Genomic DNA, 18,908 nt, shown 5'->3' with positions numbered 1-18,908 from the left:
ATTTACCAGGAGAAACGCTGTCAAAACTCTCTTCCCATTTATCTGTGTATCTGTGTATATAGGCTACCCCCTCCAGCCACCTCTTTCGAGTACTCTCGTTAAGATCACATTACCATAGACCTCAAAGGCATTCTCTTGACACTCTTTTTCCTCTCGAAAATGTTTGCCGAACATTCTCCGAAACTAAACAAAGGCCAAACCAAAATCCATTTGAATTTATATACAATGCAAACGCATTCAAAAGTGAGTGAGTATAATAGCTGCTCCTCACGCCAAAGCGGAGATTTTTCAGAGCGGCACTTGAGATTCTGCCACTTGAGCGAGAGGCTAATGATCATCGTCAGTCGCGGACCGTAATTGGATTAATAACTCCATCATTAGGCAATGCTACTACCAACGTATACAGAGCCGGGGAGGAAAGCCGAAATCAAATCAAAACTTTCGGAAAAATGCAAAAATAAAACCCTAATTTCCATGCCGGAAGTTTTGGGTCTCGCTTAGGCCGTGCAATTCAACTTGCAAATTAGACAAAAAACGTTGCCCCAACAGCAGCAAAAGCAACATCATCAGCAGCAGCAGCTGCTGCTGAGCCACTGACGAAAGCAACAAGGTGATCTCTAGGGGAAGACTGTGGCAAGGTGATGTCTGGGCGGAGGAAGACTGGGGAAGACTGAAGACTTCACGCCTTACTGCGGTGATTGGCAACAACAGCCAGCTGGCAGTACAGTGGAACAAAGGCAGAGGGGCATTGCTGAATACTTCCACAGTACAAGATGATCATGATGATGATGAAGTCGAGCCGGATGGGACAGAGGCAGACAGACCATGCAGACACAGAGTGCACTTGTGGGCTGCCAGCTGCTCAGCTGGTGCCATCTTCATTGTGGCTGCTGGCGCTGCTGCCGCTGCTGCTGCGTCTGCGCACGCGTCAGTTGCACCGCCTCGTGCACAGACGACAGCTACAAATTGTCCCTGTTTAGGCCCCCTCCCAGACAAATTCCAGCTAATGGCCAGAAAAAAAAAAGGGAAAAATTTATAAAAATGAAAAGAAAACAAAGCAAAAGTGTGTGACGTTGATGGAGGTCTGGCCACAAGCAAAAAAAAAAAAACGAAAAAAGACACAAAAAAAACAATCTGTAAAATGCACAAACGGTTTACCTACAGCCATACGTATTCATTCATTCATAAATATTTCATTTAATTGACTCACACGACTCGCTTGGCTCGAGTACTGCGAGATAAAGACACATACATGCATTCATACATATATATATATACATATATGATGACGTACTCTTAGCAAGCTCGTTTTGGCCATCATCATGATGATGACACCGTTAGCCGGCTCTTTTCTTCTCTTTAGCTGCGTTTTGTGTGCCAACATTGAACTTGACTTGGGCTAATTAACAGCTCTGAAACGTTGCAGCCAAGTTGTGTTTTTTGGCTTGGGGCTGTGGTTTATGTCGTGGTCTAATGGCCAAATGAAGACATGACGGAAACATGACTCAACTTGAAGATTCTTTAATAGATTGTTGTGAGAATTTCCTCAGAGCTAATAGAAGAAGCGAAGAAGAACGTTTTTGTGGGAAAATCAATAATATAAATAAGAAATAATCAAAAGAATTGAGGCATGACAATGATAACTAAAAACAATCTGTAATCTGACCAACAGCAATGAAGAAAGAAAGATTGATGGACTGTGGATTCTTTAACTACAATTATTTAACGAATTCCTCCAAATAATTGCACCGTAGATATGTGTGTAAGTGTGATGGATGAACAGCTATAGTTCATCCACAAATCAATGTCAACTTGGATCGTTTACACCCTCAAAAAATCACTCGAAAAACTATCTATCTCTGACACATCAGTCCCTCTACCTGTCTCGAATCATTGTCTCCGATTAACAGAAAAAAAAAAGCAGTCAACCCAACTATTGTCTACACCTTTAACTAGCACAAGCGGAGAAGAAGAACGAAAAACTAAAGTGTAGCAATGCCAACTTTGCCCCTGGCAAAAATGCATAGCAAACCAGTTCTTTGCGCTCACTACCGAGCCGAGCAACTTTATTTTCAATTAGACAGAGACCCCGGCCAAGACTCGGATCCATAGACCAATAGCAATACGAACACCTACCTACCTACCTGCCCGGTTCGTTAGCGAGCCAAACCAAAAGTGCCTAGAGCTGAGGTCCAATTTAGCGGAAAAACTGCAAGCAGGCAATTTGCCTTGGCAGGGGCGTAACCCAGGGGTTCGGCTAATCTTAGAGTCAGGTCTTGAGATCGAGAAAGAGAAAAATGAAACATAAAATTAGACTAATGAACGAACTATTGGGCGGAATAAGGCTAGAGATTAGTGAGAACCGGAAAGAAACTGATCAGCAAAATATACAGAAAGACTTGTTGAAGGTCCTTCATACAAAAATGGTTAGAATAGAAATATAAGGGAACATATAAGCACATTTGATCAAGAAATCGATCAGCTATGCGTACAGTGGAATAAAGAGTAAAAGATGGTCAGTTGAATGCAGATACAAACATAATTCCTGGTTAACCATCAACACTTTTTCCCAGTGCATCCCCTCACAGCATTCCCTGCTTAGAACAAACTTAACTCTGGCCCCACCTCAGAATGATTCCACATTTTCCCAGGCATCATATTGTATGTGTATAAATTTGCACCACATGTTACGTTGTTCACCTTCAGCCGGCACCTGAAGTGGCCAATAACCGGAGCTAAACTCCGACTGAAGGTCGCTCTAGAACAGCAGAATAAAAAAAAATGAAAAATAAAAAAAAAACGTAACGTATTAACCAGATCACAGCCAAAGTGTAAGAACTGCATGAGACAACTGCATGGATGTGACCCAATTTCCAGACCACAAAAACAAAACCAAAACCGAAAAAAAAATATATATCTAAATAAAAAATATATAAAAGGAGAGCAGACTTCTATTTTAAGGTTTCAACCGCAAAATGTGTTTCACTTTTGGTTCAGTGACTTTGTTGTCGGTGTGGTTAAGCAGACAGAGAGAAAACCAGTTGGCCACCACTTTCATTCACATTTTTCAGAGAAACTGCCCAATTGACCAAAATGCAACACAACGAATCTGGTTTACAGGCAATTGGAGTGGACACGGGACTGGATATGGCACTGTGCATGGGGATATACACACTTCCTCGTTCAGTTCGGTTAGGAATTATGAAATACTTTGCCTAAAAAAAAAAACTCAAAGTGGTGCGATCGACCCACACTACACTTGAAAATCAAGATGTTTTCCGCATCAGACTGACTCTCTCTCTATCTCTCTCTGTGTACAAATGCCTGTCCAAATGCTCGATTGCAGTCATTTACCATTTGCTGCTAAATTGTATTGTATGCAGTGCCCACGTCTGGCCAAACTGGACAAATGCCTAAACATCAACATTTTAATTGCCCTCACGACACCGCCATCAAATGGACACGCAAAAGTTTCCATTTGCATGCGTTTTGCGTTGGTTGAGAAGGATAGTTGGGTTGGATTGGATTGGCAGACGGGGGTTGAGCAGCAAGAGGGAGTGGGAAAACCTTTCGAAATTTTGAGGATGATCCCTATCGCATCCTAAGTGATTCGGTAAAGTGAAAGGAGTCGCCGCCATGAGCTTGCATATTTATTGCACTCATCGTCATTTATTTATCAAAGCTGAAAATGGCTTCAGCATTCGACTACCCACCCCGTACCGAATATTGCATAAACACCTTTTGGGCTCACGTTGAAAGTAAAAGTATTCGGATTACTTCCTTTTTTTTGTGTGGTTGTTGGGAATCCGTTTCTAAGGTCATCGCAGGTGTAATGGAAATCGATGACAAGTTTTTCTGTGTATTTGCATCTTTAAAGACGTGAGTGGAATAGAGTTATGTATGTTTCATAGGAAAGATTGGGCGCAACAAATCCTAATTCGAATTTATCTTTCCTTTAAAATTTATTTATTTATGTATTATTATCTGTTAATCTACTGTCTTGCTCAATATTTCAGAACACGATGATATCAATACGCTGCATGGCACCTATCAATATCTGAAAAGCACTGGCCAGGTAAGCTAATCAAAAACCATTCCATAAATATATATCTTGATATATCGTGCTTATTGCCTGCCCATCATGTCGTAAACATTGTTGCATACATTATTGGTTGGCCATGAAAAAAAGTAAAGCATTTACCTACAAGCAAAATCATCGATGAAAGTCCATTAAAAGCGGAAAGGTAGCTTCAGCTCCTTGGTGTTTGATATTGCATATATGCCCTGCCCGTGGCATATGCTCTCCCACATACGCTCTGTCTCTTTCGTTCATACCTCGCTAGATACGCTCTTTCTCTGCGGCTCATACGCGCTGCCACTCTCTCTCTCTGTCTCTCTGTACGGCATCATTTGTGGATCATTCAATCGCCGTAGCATTCTCCTTCACACACACACCCACACACAACATATACAACACAAACAACACCAACATATTAGTATTTACGCAATCAGTTTAGCCCTGGTAGTCGTCTATTAGCTATCCCTACAAACTACCTATAGCTATGGCTATATACATAGCTGCCTCTATCCTATGCAGTTCTCTCCCTCTCTCCCTCTCTCTCTCTCTCTCTCCTAACACTAACAAAACGAAAATTACACTTCGACTCTGTCTTGGAATTTTGTCAGCGCAGTTTGAATCTCGTACATAAATTTGTTTTTTTTTTTTTGTTGTTGTTTGCGTGGTTAGTTAGTTGCGACATAGAAGCGATAGAAATTCGATTTATAAGGATTAAAGTAAATGAGCAAAGTGTCGAAAATGTGCAAAAGGTAAGTTGTCGAGCTATGGCTATGGGGAGGATTATTATTTATGCCCACGTATCCAGCTGTGCGCGACTTTGCGAAATCCTCAATGCGAAAAACCCGAAAAACTATTTAAGATGATGGGATGGAATGCCCAGTATGGGATGCCCATGCCCCCAGGTGCAGCCCCCACTCTCTGTTGCTTCCCAAAGAAAACCCGCTTAAAGTCTATTTTTATACACACGTATATGTATATGTATATGTGTATATGTGTATATATATGTACTATAAGTTTATGTTGTCCTACTTGTGTTGACTCGTTCATGTTCGTGTAGCTTTGTGTGTCCCACTCAATCCAACAAGCACTCCCCACAAAAACATTTTGCAATCCGGCAGCTAACACACCTGAACGCCGCACAACTGAACAACACACCGCGTGCCCAGCTGGACACGATATTCTTCAATCGAGTGACCAAGACCGGCAGCGAGAAGATGATGGAGTTGCTCAAGATCCTGGCCAAGCGGAATGGCTTCGAGGCCCGTCGCGACATCGAAGGCTTCTACGAAACGGTCCTCATGGATCCCCTTTATGCCAAGAACTTCCTGCGCAGCGATGTGCTGAACAGCACGGGACCCAACACATACACCAAGCATGTGGCCTTCATTGATTTCGATCTCTTGAACGAGCCCTGGCCCATCTACATCAACTTGGTGCGCGATCCCATTGAGCGTTTGGTCAGCTGGTTCTACTATGCCCGTGCGCCCTGGTATCTGGCCGAGCGCAGGATAACCTTCGGCGAAAAGGCAGTGATGCCCAGCGTGGACTGGGTGCAGAAGGACTTCAATCAATGCATCGAGGAGCACGATCCGGAGTGTGTGTACGAGCAAATGGAGTTGGGAAATCTGGCCGATCATCGAAGGCAGTCGCTATTCTTTTGTGGTCACACAACCTCCGTGTGCATGTGAGTAGCCGAGTCGAGAGGGGATAGATCTCAGTATTTTGCAATGGTAGTCGATGATGAGTTGTGTGGGGAGTCTATGGGGTATCTTTATCTTCAAGATCCCTCTGATCTTTAGAGTACTTTTTCTCACTCCTTGGATCACTTTAGATCTCTTCTATCCCTGTCCCAGCGCAACCCTATCAAGCTGCCCTAGCAACTGAACACCCCCCCTCCCATACCCTCTCCCAGTACACACAAAGTACAGTCCTGAAAAAAAAACCTTCTCGCAGGCCCTTCAACTCGCACGAATCGATGCAGCGGGCCAAACAGAATGTGGAGGAGCATTACGCCGTTGTGGGCACATGGGAGGATACAAACACCACGCTGACTGTGCTGGAGGCCTACATACCGAAGTACTTTGCGGGAGCCAAGGACGAGTATTATGCGATGCGCAGCAAGCTGGGCAATGTGAATCGCAACAATTTCAGGCCCACACTGAGCGCCAAGGCGCGGGCTCTGCTCACGCGCAACATGACCAGGGAGATTGAGTTGTATCAGTTTATCAGGCATCGTCTCTATAAGCAGTATATCGCATTGAAGCTGGACCTAGATCCGAAGCTCAGGGAAGCCACATAATCAGCTGTGTTCTAAATGTTTCATGAGTAATAAAACTGTGTTAATTTTCGTACTGTACTGCTTGATCTTTCGGTGTTTCCCTAACCACGTCCCAGCTTGGGCTATACTTTCGATTGGGTTGGACGAGTTTGTTAATGTTCGGCCTACCATTTGCATGTAGCTACGTGGATACAATGTGCGTGATCGCCGTAGCAGCGAGGAGCAACCAAATCCGGAGCCCGGACACACGGACACCATCACGATCATCACGCGAAGCAGCATCAGCATCAGGCGCCTCATCAGGCGCACCTGCACAAGGCCGCACACGACAAACAGTTGGCGCTGCCCGAGGAGAAGCCTCTGCAAGATGAGGCGCACTATGGAGACGACGAAGATGATGATGATGATGCTGATGGCGATGAGGAGGAGGACGCTGATGAGAAGCATGACGGCATTGATGGCATTGATGGGTTCAATTTGCAGGCCGACTTACTAAACAATACCAAATACGCTGAAGTCGATTTCGTGTTCTTCAATCGCGTACCCAAGGTGGGCAGCCAATCGCTGATGGAGCTGATGGCCCGCCTGGGCAAGATCAATGGGTTCAGTCATGCCCGCAACAAGGGCAGTGCCCACGAAACTGTCCTGATGAACAAGCAGCACCAGAACGATTTGCTTTCCGATCTGCTGACGCGGCCCAAGCCGCACATCTACAGCCAGCACATAGCGTACATCAACTTCACCAGATTCCATCTGCCGCGTCCCATCTACATCAATCTGGTGCGCGATCCCATCGATCGCATCATCAGCTGGCATTACTACATCCGTGCCCGCTGGTACTATCGCGACATGCAGGCCAAGCTGGGTGACAAAGCGCCGGCCATGCCCGCGGACGAGTTCCTAGACATGGATCTGGACACATGTGTGCGCAATCACGATCCCCACTGTACCTTCAATCAAATGCAGACCAAGAACGAGGCGGGTGACCACCGTCGTCAGACCTTGTTCTTCTGCGGCATGAATCAGAAGTTGTGCATGTAAGTAGGCGGCAGTGGATACTCCGATCTCTGATCTCTGACCTCTGACCCAATACTGAATCCCTGTTAGGCCCTTCAATTCGGTGGTGGCCATGCAGAAGGCCAAGCGCACTGTCGAGTCGGAATATGCCGTCGTTGGCACCTGGGAGGACACAAATATTACGCTATCGGTGCTGGAGGCCTACATACCGCGCTATTTCCGCAATGCCAAGGTGGCCTACTATCGTAAGCACTCTGAACTGAACTCTAACCCGGCTAGCCCCGTCACATTCACTCACATTCACATTTTTAGTGGGCAAAGATCGTCTGTCGCGCGTCAATCGCAATAATGTCACACGCATCGTGAGCGATGAAACGCGCCTGATCCTGCGCCAGAATCTGACCAACGAAATTGAGTTCTATGAGTTCTGCAAGCAGCGTTTGTATCTGCAGTATGCGGCGCTGAGTCACGGCAAGGGCTTCGGGGAGGATGACTATCTGCTGGTGCCCGAACAGCGCAACGACTACAACGAGGAGTATTAGGGGACAGAACCGAAACGAACCGAACAGAACCGAAAGACTAGCATCCGTAGGAACAAAAATTCAAAATAAATTTCTATTAGATCTAAGCTAAGCCATGTCCACAATACTAGTATGATTAAAATTCTCAGGACTACTTTTACGAGTACAGTACACAATAATACTCAATCCCCGTACTTATGTATTTTTTTGTGATTGCTTTCTGTGTGAATACAGCTTTGTGTGTGTGCCTGTCTGTCTGTCTCTCCATGTATATAGCTGGTTGCGCCTTTTGCTCTACTCTACAACTGACATTTGTTGCAGCTGTGGCGTCTGAATCCAAAGTTCCTGAACAACACCAAATACCATAGCAGGGATATACTCTTTTTCAATCGTGTGCCCAAGACGGGCAGCGAGACCCTCATTGAGCTGATGATCCGCCTGGGCGAACGCAATCACTTTCAGAACGCCCGTTCGCCATTCTCAAAGCCCACCGGAATCTATTGGTCGTTCGATAAACAAAAAGAGGAGGCCAACCGCATTCTGGATCTGATGGAGGAGGAGGCCTTTGCCTATGCCGAGCATGCCAACTATATGAACTTTCGACAGTTTCACCTGCCCCAACCCATCTATATTAATTTGGTAGGAGCAGCAGCCCCTCTTCTGTGTTGTGTTCAAAAAAACATTCCCTCATTTGTGCAGGTTCGTGATCCCGTGGAGCGGGTTATTAGCTGGTACTACTATAAGCGTACGCCGTGGAACTCCCTGCAAATGTTTGAAATTACTGGAAAATTTGAAACTCGCAGCTTTTATCAGAAAAACTTTGAGGATTGTGTGCTGACACACGACGCTGAGTGTCGCTATGATTATGGGCTGAACTTCAAAGAGGATTCCGCCGATCATAAGCGCCAGAGTTTGTTCTTCTGCGGCCATGCCCCCCTTTGCGAGTAGGTAGTCCCAGTTCCATTCTTAATTCTCTCACAATCCAAGATCCCCTTCCCCCTTGGCACGCACAGACCCTTCAATACGCCCGCGGCAGTGGCGCGGGCCAAGCAGAATGTTGAGCGTGACTTTTCGGTGGTTGGCTCCTGGGAGGATGTGAATGTTACCCTGGCCGTGCTCGAGCATTTTATACCACGTTTCTTTCGGGGCAGCACTGAGCTGTATTATGGTAAAAACCTTGCTTACAGTACACTGGATTGAGTGATAAATTGTTCACAAATTGTTTCTGCAGAGCCCGTCAAAGGTCTGGCCTTCAAGAAGCGCAACACGAACCACTGGAAGCCCAAGATCAGCGATCGAATCAAGAGCATAATGCGTGCAAATTTCACACACGAATACGAGTTCTATCACTTCTGCAAGCAGCGCTTGTATCGGCAATATTTCTCAATAAATAGACACTTGCAACTGTGATTATCACAGCACAATTCTGATTGATTAATTGAGTAGGATATTTAGTTCCAGACGAAGACGATTTGGGTCTTTTCTGTTCCACTAACTTTACTTACACCCAAAATTTTCTCTGGTGTGTAGTTTGTTTTTTGTTTGTTTGTTTGCTGCTAAGCCAATTGGAATTATCTTTATCACATTCAAGCTGGAAGAACTGGATGCTATGCGACTGAATAATACACCCAGAGCCGAACGGGAATTCGTACTCTATAATCGCATTGAAAAGACGGGCAGTCAGTCGATGACCATCCTAATTAAACAGCTGGGCGAGCAGAATGGCTTTGGCAGCTTTCGCAATGTGATAACACCCAAAAGCGATATGGTACAGACCTTTACGGAGGAAAGGGAATTTGTGCACCAGCTAATGGAACTGGCCGAACCATCGGCCTATGTGGAGCACTCGAATTGGGTGAATTTCACGGCCCACGACATGCCCAGGCCCATCTACATGAATCTGGTGCGCCACCCCATACAGAAGGTGATCAGTTCCTACTACTATCTGCGCCACCCGAAGATCGTGGCCCATACGATGCGGCGCAGACGCAATAAGAAAATCCCGGATAAGGAGTACTTCGACATGACATTCAATGACTGTGTGAGGCAGCGCATTGCTCCGCACTGTGTGTTCGATGCCCACAATCGGTTCAACGGCGACTGGCGAAGATTCAACTTGCATTTGTGCGGCAATGCGGCGATCTGCAAGTAGGTTTCTCCCTTTCTGCTGTCCCCTGCTGTCACAGTTCTCACTTGCAATCGGTTTTCAGGCAGCTAAATTCCGAGGAAACAATGCAAATGGCCAAGCGGAATGTGGAGAGGGAATACGCGGTGGTGGGCACCTGGGAGCAAACAAATATCACACTGGCCGTGCTCGAGGCCTACATACCGCGTTACTTTGCAGGTGCCGCAAAGATCTATTACTGTAGGTTCCCCCCGCCCACTGATTTATCACTGAACTCCGAGTTTAACCGCGTTCTTGATATATGTCTCTCCTCCACCAGCACAAACCAAAACATTTAAGATAAACTCGACGCCGCATGACAACAATCTGGATGAGGATGTGGAGCGTTATCTGAAGGACAGCCTCAAATTTGAGCTTGAGTTGTACCAGTTCATCATGCAGCGACTGTACATGCAGTATATAGCCATCAATAAGCAGCGATTCGTGGATATACACATCTAGTCTAACTAAGAACGATATTTAAGACTAGTTCTCCTATGATCTACGAGCAGCAATAGATTTTTACACACAACTTTTTCCCAACGCGAGTCTCTCTATTCTCTCTTTCGCTACTAATCCTTTTGCGGGCATTTTGGTTAGCTTGAACCCACCATCACAATCTCTCTCTCCAACATACCCCAACTCCACCCCACTCCACTCCCCCACTCAAAGGTGTCCTCGGTGCCTTTGCAGATACTGCAGTTGAACGCCCAAGATCTGAACAATACGCCCAAGGCTGACATTGATGTGGTGTTCTTCAATCGCGTGCCCAAAACGGGCAGCATGCAGCTGATCGAACTGATGCGTCAGCTGGGCAAGGTGCATGACTATGAGGTGGAAAAGGATCCCCAAAATGGTGGCGTAATGCCACTGCTTGAGCCGCCCGCACAGAGCGACATGATCGAGAACATTGCGAATCTGGAGGATGGCACTGTCTTTGCCAGCCACGTCAACTTTCTGAACTTCAGCAAGAGCGAACAGCCGCGTCCCATCTACATCAATATGGTGCGCGATCCGGTCGATCGGGTGATCAGTTGGTACTACTATATACGCGCCCCATGGATCTTTGTGCCCGGCCGCAGGCGCACCAATCGGGAAATGCCCAATCCCAAGTGGGTGAACACCGAATACGATCAGTGTGTGTTGAGTGGCGAGAAGGTGTGCACCTACATCGAGGGTTCGCTGCTGGAGCACGTGGGGGATCATCGCAGGCAGATTCTATTCTTCTGCGGCCACGATGAGTTCAAGTGCACGTGAGTGTGTCCAGTGTCCAGTCCAGTGTCTAGTCTCAGTCACCCTGCAATTAACCTACCCCTTAGACCCTTCAACTCGCGTCTGGCCCTGCAATTGGCCAAGCTAAATGTGGAGCGGGAGTACGCTGTTGTGGGCACCTGGGAGCACACGAACGAGACACTTGCTGTCCTGGAGGCCTACGTACCCCGCTACTTTGCAGACGCAACCAAAATGTATTACTGTAAGTCGCTGTTGGTTGTTGGGCTGTATGAATCTCTGGGGTAACCTTCGACTCTGATTGCTTACAGCGGGTCTGCATGCGGACAGGCAGAACGATAACCCCATGAAGCCGCACATCTCGCAGGATATTATCAATATTGTACGTCGGAATTTTACGCGTGAAATCGAATTCTATCAATTCTGTCGCCAGCGCTTGCACAGGCAATATATAGCCCTGAAACTGAACGATCTGAGGCGCGTGGACAAGTCCTTGGCTCAATTGGAAGCGGCCAATGAAATGGTCATCAGAAAATAGACTTACACTTAGGTTTAAAAAGTAAACGAATAAAGCAGAGAAGAAGTTCCTGAGCGCTTATTTCTATAGGGCTAGGGGCATAACTTTTATTCCGCTTAAATGGAACCCCTGAAAGGGTCCAACTATCGCTTAATAACACGAACTAAAGAGGGCAAATCTATCTCTCTCTCTCTCTTAACTCTGGTACCCATAGAACTAAGAGCCTCCAATGACCCATCGATTGATCTATCAATCCCACCCCCTGCTATCCCATATCTGCACGTATAGCTCAAGCATCTGAGCGCAATGCGTCTGAATAATACACGCAATGCCGATATCGATGTGCTGTTCTTCAATCGTGCCGCCAAAGTGGGCAGCGAGGCACTGTTGGAGCTGCTGCAGGCACTGGAAAACTATCACGATGATTTAATACTGGATAAGACGGGTCTCGCCAAGCCCACTTCGCGTCAGTTGATGAAAGACGCTCAGCGTGAAATGGCTGAATATGTGGCTGATCTGGAGGAGGGCTCCATATACATAGAGCACATCAATTGGCTGGATTTCGATGAGTTTGACCAGCCCAAGCCGATCTATATCAACATGGTGCGAGATCCCGTGGAGCGGGTCATCAGCTGGTACTTCTATGCACGCAGCTCGTACAAGAATGCCATCGAGTACCGCAAAAAGCCCAATTTGAAGATCAAGAAGGAGTCGTGGTACAAGAAGAACTTCAATGACTGTGTGAAGAGCGGTGATCCCGAATGCCAGTATATACCCCACACGGTCAAGGATGCTGTGCCCAATTTTAAGAGACAAACTCTGTTCTATTGCGGCCACCACGATGATTGTATGTAAGTACCAAAGGGGGACTCAAGGATGAGGAATACTTGCAGTGGGAAGCTCCTGCTAATGGCGCGCTCGTCCCTTTTAGTCCCTTCAATTCGGCAACTGCCGTGCAAATGGCCAAGGAGCACGTGGAACGGGACTATGCAGTCGTGGGCAGCTGGGAGGACACGAATATTACGTTGACCGTCTTCGAGCGCTATATACCGCGCTTTCTTTCGCGGCGCCAAACTGATGTATGAGAGTAGGTGAAAATCAATTTGAAAGTATAGTGAACATTGCACCTATTGAATCCAACCTTTGCACAGTGAACAATAACAGGATTGTGAATCGGAACAAGAACAAACGCAAGCCGTTCATAGAGCCCGAGGTGAAGGCCATGATTCGCAAGAATTTCACCAATGAGTACGAGTTCTATTACTTCTGCAAGCAGCGTCTGTACAAGCAGTATTTGGCACTCAATCTCAACGAGCTGGAAGCTCATGGACTGCTGAATTAGTTGGGCAGACAGGGGCTAGACTTTAGCTGGTGATATATTCCATACATACATACATACATATACATATGTACTCGTATTTTCGAACAAATTTTCCACTTAAATAAACAGTAGATACTACTCGTATATTAGACTAGACTAGATCCACACACACACACACACACACTCCACTCTGTGCATGTGTTCTGTGTGTACTCTGTAAATCCATTTTGTGTGTTATCATCCTTTTTGGTTGTGTAGCAGCAACCCCTCAGCAGCCTCTTCTAAACCCTATCCACCCCCACCCCCCTCAGTTGGATGGCCTAACGCCGCGTCGACTCAACAACACAGCCAAGGCCGAAATGGATCGCCTGTTCTTTCCGCGCTGTGCCAAAGTGGGCAGCGAGGCCCTCATGGAGTTCATGGAACATCTGCGGGATATCAATAACTTCAAAATCAGTGTCAATGGAGTGGATCGACGCACTATGCGCACGCTGAATGCCTCGGGACAGGAGGAGATGGCCGCCTATATCTATAACATGGACGAGGGCTCCGCCTATATTGAGCACACAAACTGGATTGACTTTAACGAGTACAACCTGCCCAAGCCAATCTTCATCAATATGGTGCGCGATCCGGTGGAGCGCATGATAAGCTGGTACTACTACATACGCAACTCGTACCGCCATGCCATATTCTATAGGAAGAATCCGCTGGCGCCGATCAAGCCCACGGCGTGGTTCAAGAAGAGCTTCAACGAGTGCGTGCGCAGCGGCGACAAGGAGTGCCAGTATATTCCGCTGACAGTGACCGATGTGGTGCCGAACTTCAAGCGGCAGTCGATATTCTTTTGCGGCAACGATCAGGATTGTCTGTGAGTGCCACCGCCCGTCCCGCCACCATGGGAACTGCAGCTCCCCGAACTCATGACCTTGACCCTTTGCAGGCCCTTTAACTCCCCGCTGGCCGTGCAGATGGCCAAGCGTCGAGTAGAAACTGAATTCGCTGTGGTGGGCACGTGGGAGGAGACAAATATCACCCTAACCGTGCTGGAGCACTATATACCCCGCTATTTTGCTCGTGCCACAACGATCTATACGAGTAAGCGAATCCCCAACTAAATATAGGCAAAGTCAGTTGGAGAGCTCTCCCTTATCCCCTTTTGCTTGCAGTCTATCAGCAGAGTTTAATGAATCGCAATCGGAACAATCGCAAGCCCCATGTGGATGCGGATGTTAGGGCCATGGTCAGGCGTAACTTTACCCACGAGTATGACTTCTACTACTTCTGCAAGCAGCGTCTCTATACGCAGTATATAGCCCTCAAGCGCACAGAGTTGGAGCCACTCAATTTTCACCCCTAAGCTCGCATTATTTTTGACTGAATTTTCCTTTTAGTTGTTGTTTAGTTTTGTCAGTAGTTTTGTTAATAAAGTACTCACTCAATAGACACTGTAACTAACCGTAGTTGAGAGAGCCCATGGGAATCACCTCTTTAATCCCAATTCCCCTCAAGCTCTCCACGCTGAGCAGCGAGAGGCTGAACAACACGCGACACGCACGCCTCGAGGTGATCTTCTTCAATCGCGGCGCCAAGGTGGGCAGCGAGGCACTGATGCAGCTCACCCAGACGATGGCACCCCTCAACAATATGACAGTGGTGACCGAGGGACCTTTGGACATTAATGCCCGCATCCGTGCGCCCAGAGACCGAGTGATTCAGGCGGTTTGGGTCACAGCCCTTGAGCCCGGAACCATCTACATCGAACACTGCAATTGGCTGGACTTTCACAGATACGAACTGCCCAAGCCCATCTACATTAACTTGGTGCGTGATCCCGTCGAGCGGATGATCAGCTGGTTCTACTACATCCGCAGTGGCTATCGCAACGCCATTATGCACAATCGTTTCCCCAACACGACCATGCAGTCGGAGAAGTGGTTCAAGAAGAGCTACAACGAATGCGTGCGCAGCGGTGATCCCGAGTGTCAGTATGTGCCGCAGAGTGTGAAGGATACGGACGGGAATTATAAGCGGCAATCGCTGTTCTACTGCGGCCACAATCGCGCTTGTCTGTAAGTAGCCTTGACTTTTGGGTTAAAGACAGTGACAGTCAGCTGACAGTGTTTTGCAGGCCCTTTGACTCGCCGCACGCCATTCAGCTGGCCAAGAGGCATGTGGAACGGGACTATGCAGTGGTGGGCAGCTGGGAGGATACCAATATCACACTGGCCGTGCTCGAGGCATACATACCAAGATTCTTTCGGGGCGCCAGACAGGTCTTTGAGTGTAGGTTTTTGGGCCAGCATTTCGTTTTGCTTGAACACTTTTGGGTTTGCAGTGCACCTCCTGGGGAATAACTAGTCTAGCTTTGCTTACACAACAACAACAAAACTCTGTGTGTTTCATCCAGCCCCCTCATAACCTTGTGCTTGTGTCAGTCTTTAATTTGGAGCCCAACAAAACCTTCCCAGCTACGACGCGTCCGACCAATATATCTGAACAATACACGATTTGCCGGCCTTGAGGTGATCGTCTTCAATCGCCCCACGCGCGTGTGCACAGAGCAGATGATGCCACTGCTGCGTCAGCTGGCAACCATGAACGACATGAATGTGGTGCTCAATGGGCCAGTGCGAACCATGAACCGAACCCGCACTGAGCAGCAACAGAAGCGCGAAATTCTCTGGACAACCGAGCTGGAGGGGGGAACGCTCTATATGGCCCATGCCAATTGGCTGGACTTTGAGTTGTTTGGCTACAAAAAGCCCATCTACCTGTCGATGGTGAGAGATCCCATAGATCGTGTGGTGCACGACTATTATAAGCGTCGTTCGAGGGTCAAGCGTCAGATCTATCGCCGCATGTTTCCAGGACAACCAGAGAGACCCACGGAATGGTACCTGCAGAGCTTCAATCAGTGCGTACGCAACGGCAGCCCCGAGTGTCAGTTTGTCCAGCATTCGGTCAAGGACCATGTGGAGGATTTCAGGAGGCAGTCACTGTTCTTCTGTGGCAATCATCTGAATTGTTTGTGAGTAGTGGCTTGGGGAATGAACGACTGAAGTTTGGCAATGTCTGTTCCCATCTGTGTAGACCCTTCAACTCGCCCCATGCTGTGCAGGAGGCGAAAATTCGTGTGGAGAAGGAGTACTCTGTGGTGGGCACTTGGGAGGAGAAGAACATTACCCTGACCGTGCTGGAGAAGTATGTCCCTAGGTTCTTCAATAATGCTCGCTTTCTGTACAAGTGTAGGTAGTCGTACCAGGGCAAACAAACAAAGTGTTCAAGCAAATCAAATCTAAATTCCAAATGGAAATCTACTACTACTACTACTACTATGTATATCCCCTTTCAGTGCACAGTAATAGCATACGAAATCGGAATCGCAACAATCGCAAGCCCCGCGTAGATCCAGACGTTAGGGAAATGGTAAGACGGAACTTTACCAATGAGTACGAGTTCTATTACTTCTGCAAGCAGCGGCTGTACAAACAATATTTGGCCCTGCAACTCGAAGATAATCTCCACTAAAGCAATACTTCGACTGAAGCCTTAGCCAAAGAATTTTTATCGCATGGTTCTCATTTGCCTACAAATAAATATATAGTTGGTCCCAAAAATATTCGATTTGTGTGTTTTATTAGGTGTAAGAAAAATCTCTTAGCTTAAAGCCCCCTCAAGACCCCCCCTTAATGCATATCAAACACCAAGGACAACTACAGGTAAATAGAGGCACGAAAAAGAAGTTGACACAAATGTGGCATACAGAGGAAATCTTTCTGCCAACTAACTCTATTCTAAATCCCTCACCAGATGTCCTCACTCAATGTTCGGGATCTGAACAACACGCGAAAGGCGCAAATGAATTTAGTATTCTTCAATCGAGTGCCAAAGGTTGGCAGTCAGACATTTATGGAGCTGCTGCGACGCCTCTCCGAGCGCAACAATTTCCAATTCCATCGCGATGCAGTGCAAAAGGTGGAGACCATTCGCCTGGCCGAGGATCAGCAGCAGGAGATGGCGGAGGTGATCAGTGAGCTGCCCGAACCCTCGGTGTTCATCAAGCACGTTTGCTTCACCAATTTCACCAAATTCAATCTGCCCAAGCCGATCTATCTGAATGTGGTGCGCGATCCCGTGGAGCGTGTGATCAGTTGGTTCTACTATGTGCGAGCGCCCTGGTACTTTGTGGAACGTAAGGCTGCCTTTCCCGATCTACCGCTGCCGCATCCGGCATGGCTGAAGAAGGACTTTGAGACGTGCGTCCTGAGCGGTGATCAGGAGTGCACCTACACACAAGGAGTCACGGTAGAGGGCATTGGCGATCATCGTCGCCAGAGTCTGTTCTTCTGCGGCCATGACTACGAGTGCACGTGAGTGCTGCCGCCGATACCAAAGATCATAATCATACCAAACTAATCATCATTCCTTATGCCTTGCAGTCCCTTCAATACGGTGGGTGCCCTGGAGAAGGCCAAGTTTGCTGTGGAACAGCAATATGCTGTTGTGGGGGTGCTCGAAGATCTCAATACAACGCTGTCGGTGCTGGAAAAGTATGTGCCACGTTTCTTCGAGGGCGTCCGAGATATATATGCAAGTAAGTTGCCATCATTAAAACTGAAGGGGTAAACATTTCCGCAGTCAACGAACCTTAATTGAATTGCATGAAAAACGATCTCACTCAGCTGGCACACGCAGGCACACATTGTGCACGAATCAAAGCAATAAGTGCCACTTGAAATGATAACTTGACACTGCCTGCCCACTACAAAGCCCTAACCAACAACTATGTGTGTGAACTTCTCCACTTACAGCCAGTGCCGAGTACCTAACGAAGATCAACAAGAACAACTTTAAGCCGCCCGTCAGCGAGAGTGTGAAGGATATAGTGAGACGCAACTTTACCAACGAGATCGAATTCTATCAGTTCTGTCGCCAGCGGCTCCACAAACAATATCTGGCCGCCCATTTACCGCAGCGCATTATCACAGACTCAGCACATCCGCCGGGGCTCGTTGGTAATTAGTTGGTAATAAAAGATTGCAACAAATATTTGTATAGACGAACAAGAAACACTCAAAAACAAATCAAAAACAAAAATTATACTCGAAACTGTAGTCAAGCTAAGAAGTTCCCCCAACTTATTGTATGTTGTAGCAAAGTTAATTGTTTTCTCTTGTGTATATTTCAAATTGGTTATCAAAAATACAACCCACGTATATATGTATATGTATATTTATATTGATTAGTATGTACTTAAGGTTAGTAAGACCTGAATTCGAATTGTGATGTCTTCAAGTGAACTGTTGAAATTTTTGTGTTAGTATTTTAGTTGTAAGAAAAAACCACATATAAAATAGAATATATTAAATAATAAAAATCAATATTCTAAGAACACTATCGGCTTTGGACTCTGTTGCTTTACGTCGAACGGGTAATACGAATCGAGAATTAAACTAACTGTTGGGTTCATCTCTCCATCAACTGTCTAACAAAAACGCAGAAAATACATAATAGGGGAAAAACATAACTCAATAATATAAAGCGAACTTATACGAGTGGAATATCGGGTTGCTATGGCAAAATGAAGGATAAACAATAACGAAAAATTTCACTAACTTGTTTGAAATTATTATGAACTGTGAATATTGTGTGATGCGATTTGTTATTCTAATGTATAGCACTTGTTGAATGTTGTGGCGCTCAGACATCGATTGATTTGACGCTTTTTGCTGTAAATAAAACAAAATGATTAATCATTTCAGTGCATTAATAAATATAT

At 46.6% G+C, this 18,908-nt stretch overlaps 7 protein-coding genes across 13 annotated transcripts in view; 6 read left to right on the top strand and 1 right to left on the bottom strand.

Moving 5' to 3' along the window:
• The window catches only part of LOC111078767 (heparan sulfate 2-O-sulfotransferase pipe-like), a 38,201-nt gene extending 19,707 nt beyond the window's left edge, over nucleotides 1-18,494 (top strand). The window contains exons 3-6 of one of the 3 annotated variants that reach the window (XM_022373615.2): nucleotides 4,017-4,075; nucleotides 16,940-17,499; nucleotides 17,569-17,723; nucleotides 17,941-18,494. In XM_022373615.2, the coding sequence (XP_022229307.2) occupies nucleotides 4,017-4,075; nucleotides 16,940-17,499; nucleotides 17,569-17,723; nucleotides 17,941-18,152 (986 nt within the window). In that variant the 3' untranslated portion in view covers nucleotides 18,153-18,494. Of the gene's footprint in view, nucleotides 1-4,016; nucleotides 4,076-5,196; nucleotides 5,763-6,031; nucleotides 6,414-13,437; nucleotides 13,998-14,069; nucleotides 14,225-14,295; nucleotides 14,499-16,939; nucleotides 17,500-17,568; nucleotides 17,724-17,940 lie in introns of those variants that run through there. The other 2 variants (XM_022373617.2, XM_022373616.2) reach the window with 2 other exon arrangements.
• The window catches only part of LOC111078768 (deoxynucleoside triphosphate triphosphohydrolase SAMHD1 homolog), a 77,320-nt gene that overhangs the window by 50,974 nt on the left and 7,438 nt on the right, over nucleotides 1-18,908 (bottom strand). For 4 of the 5 annotated variants that reach the window (XM_022373620.2, XM_022373618.2, XM_022373622.2 and 1 more), the window contains one exon: nucleotides 18,295-18,858. In XM_022373620.2, the coding sequence (XP_022229312.2) occupies nucleotides 18,792-18,858 (67 nt within the window). In that variant the 3' untranslated portion in view covers nucleotides 18,295-18,791. Of the gene's footprint in view, nucleotides 1-18,294; nucleotides 18,859-18,908 lie in introns of those variants that run through there. The other variant, XM_022373619.2, reaches the window with a different exon arrangement.
• Nucleotides 6,400-8,032, top strand: LOC111078763 (heparan sulfate 2-O-sulfotransferase pipe-like). Its single transcript, XM_022373609.2, is given in 5 exon segments — nucleotides 6,400-6,426; nucleotides 6,538-6,591; nucleotides 6,594-7,393; nucleotides 7,464-7,618; nucleotides 7,686-8,032. Coding segments are annotated over 5 exon segments (1,266 nt in total). The 3' UTR covers nucleotides 7,916-8,032.
• Nucleotides 9,504-10,564, top strand: LOC111078762 (heparan sulfate 2-O-sulfotransferase pipe-like). Its single transcript, XM_022373608.2, has 3 exons — nucleotides 9,504-10,042; nucleotides 10,105-10,259; nucleotides 10,339-10,564. The coding sequence occupies exons 1-3, from the start codon at nucleotides 9,504-9,506 to the stop codon at nucleotides 10,518-10,520; spliced, it is 876 nt and encodes a 291-aa protein (XP_022229300.2). The 3' UTR covers nucleotides 10,521-10,564.
• Nucleotides 10,842-13,210, top strand: LOC111078761 (heparan sulfate 2-O-sulfotransferase pipe-like). Its single transcript, XM_022373607.2, is given in 7 exon segments — nucleotides 10,842-11,311; nucleotides 11,378-11,532; nucleotides 11,600-11,811; nucleotides 12,094-12,656; nucleotides 12,737-12,860; nucleotides 12,862-12,892; nucleotides 12,957-13,210. Coding segments are annotated over 7 exon segments (1,746 nt in total). The 3' UTR covers nucleotides 13,148-13,210.
• On the top strand, nucleotides 14,603-15,494 carry LOC111078775 (heparan sulfate 2-O-sulfotransferase pipe-like). The gene is made up of 2 exons (XM_022373629.2): nucleotides 14,603-15,198; nucleotides 15,258-15,494. The coding sequence occupies exons 1-2, from the start codon at nucleotides 14,603-14,605 to the stop codon at nucleotides 15,481-15,483; spliced, it is 822 nt and encodes a 273-aa protein (XP_022229321.2). The 3' UTR covers nucleotides 15,484-15,494.
• LOC111078772 (heparan sulfate 2-O-sulfotransferase pipe-like) lies at nucleotides 15,493-16,730 on the top strand (the record flags this gene model as incomplete). The annotated part of the gene is made up of 3 exons (XM_041593514.1): nucleotides 15,493-16,157; nucleotides 16,220-16,374; nucleotides 16,482-16,730. Coding segments are annotated over 3 exons (996 nt in total), but the record flags the coding sequence as incomplete, so codon positions are not given.

This window comes from Drosophila obscura, unplaced genomic scaffold, assembly GCF_018151105.1.
Source record: "Drosophila obscura isolate BZ-5 IFL unplaced genomic scaffold, ASM1815110v1 contig_1, whole genome shotgun sequence".
In the NCBI taxonomy this organism is placed as follows: Eukaryota; Metazoa; Arthropoda; class Insecta; order Diptera; family Drosophilidae; genus Drosophila; species Drosophila obscura.
The sequence above is the reverse complement of the archived record's forward strand: the minus strand, read 5'-3'. Positions and strand labels throughout refer to the sequence as shown.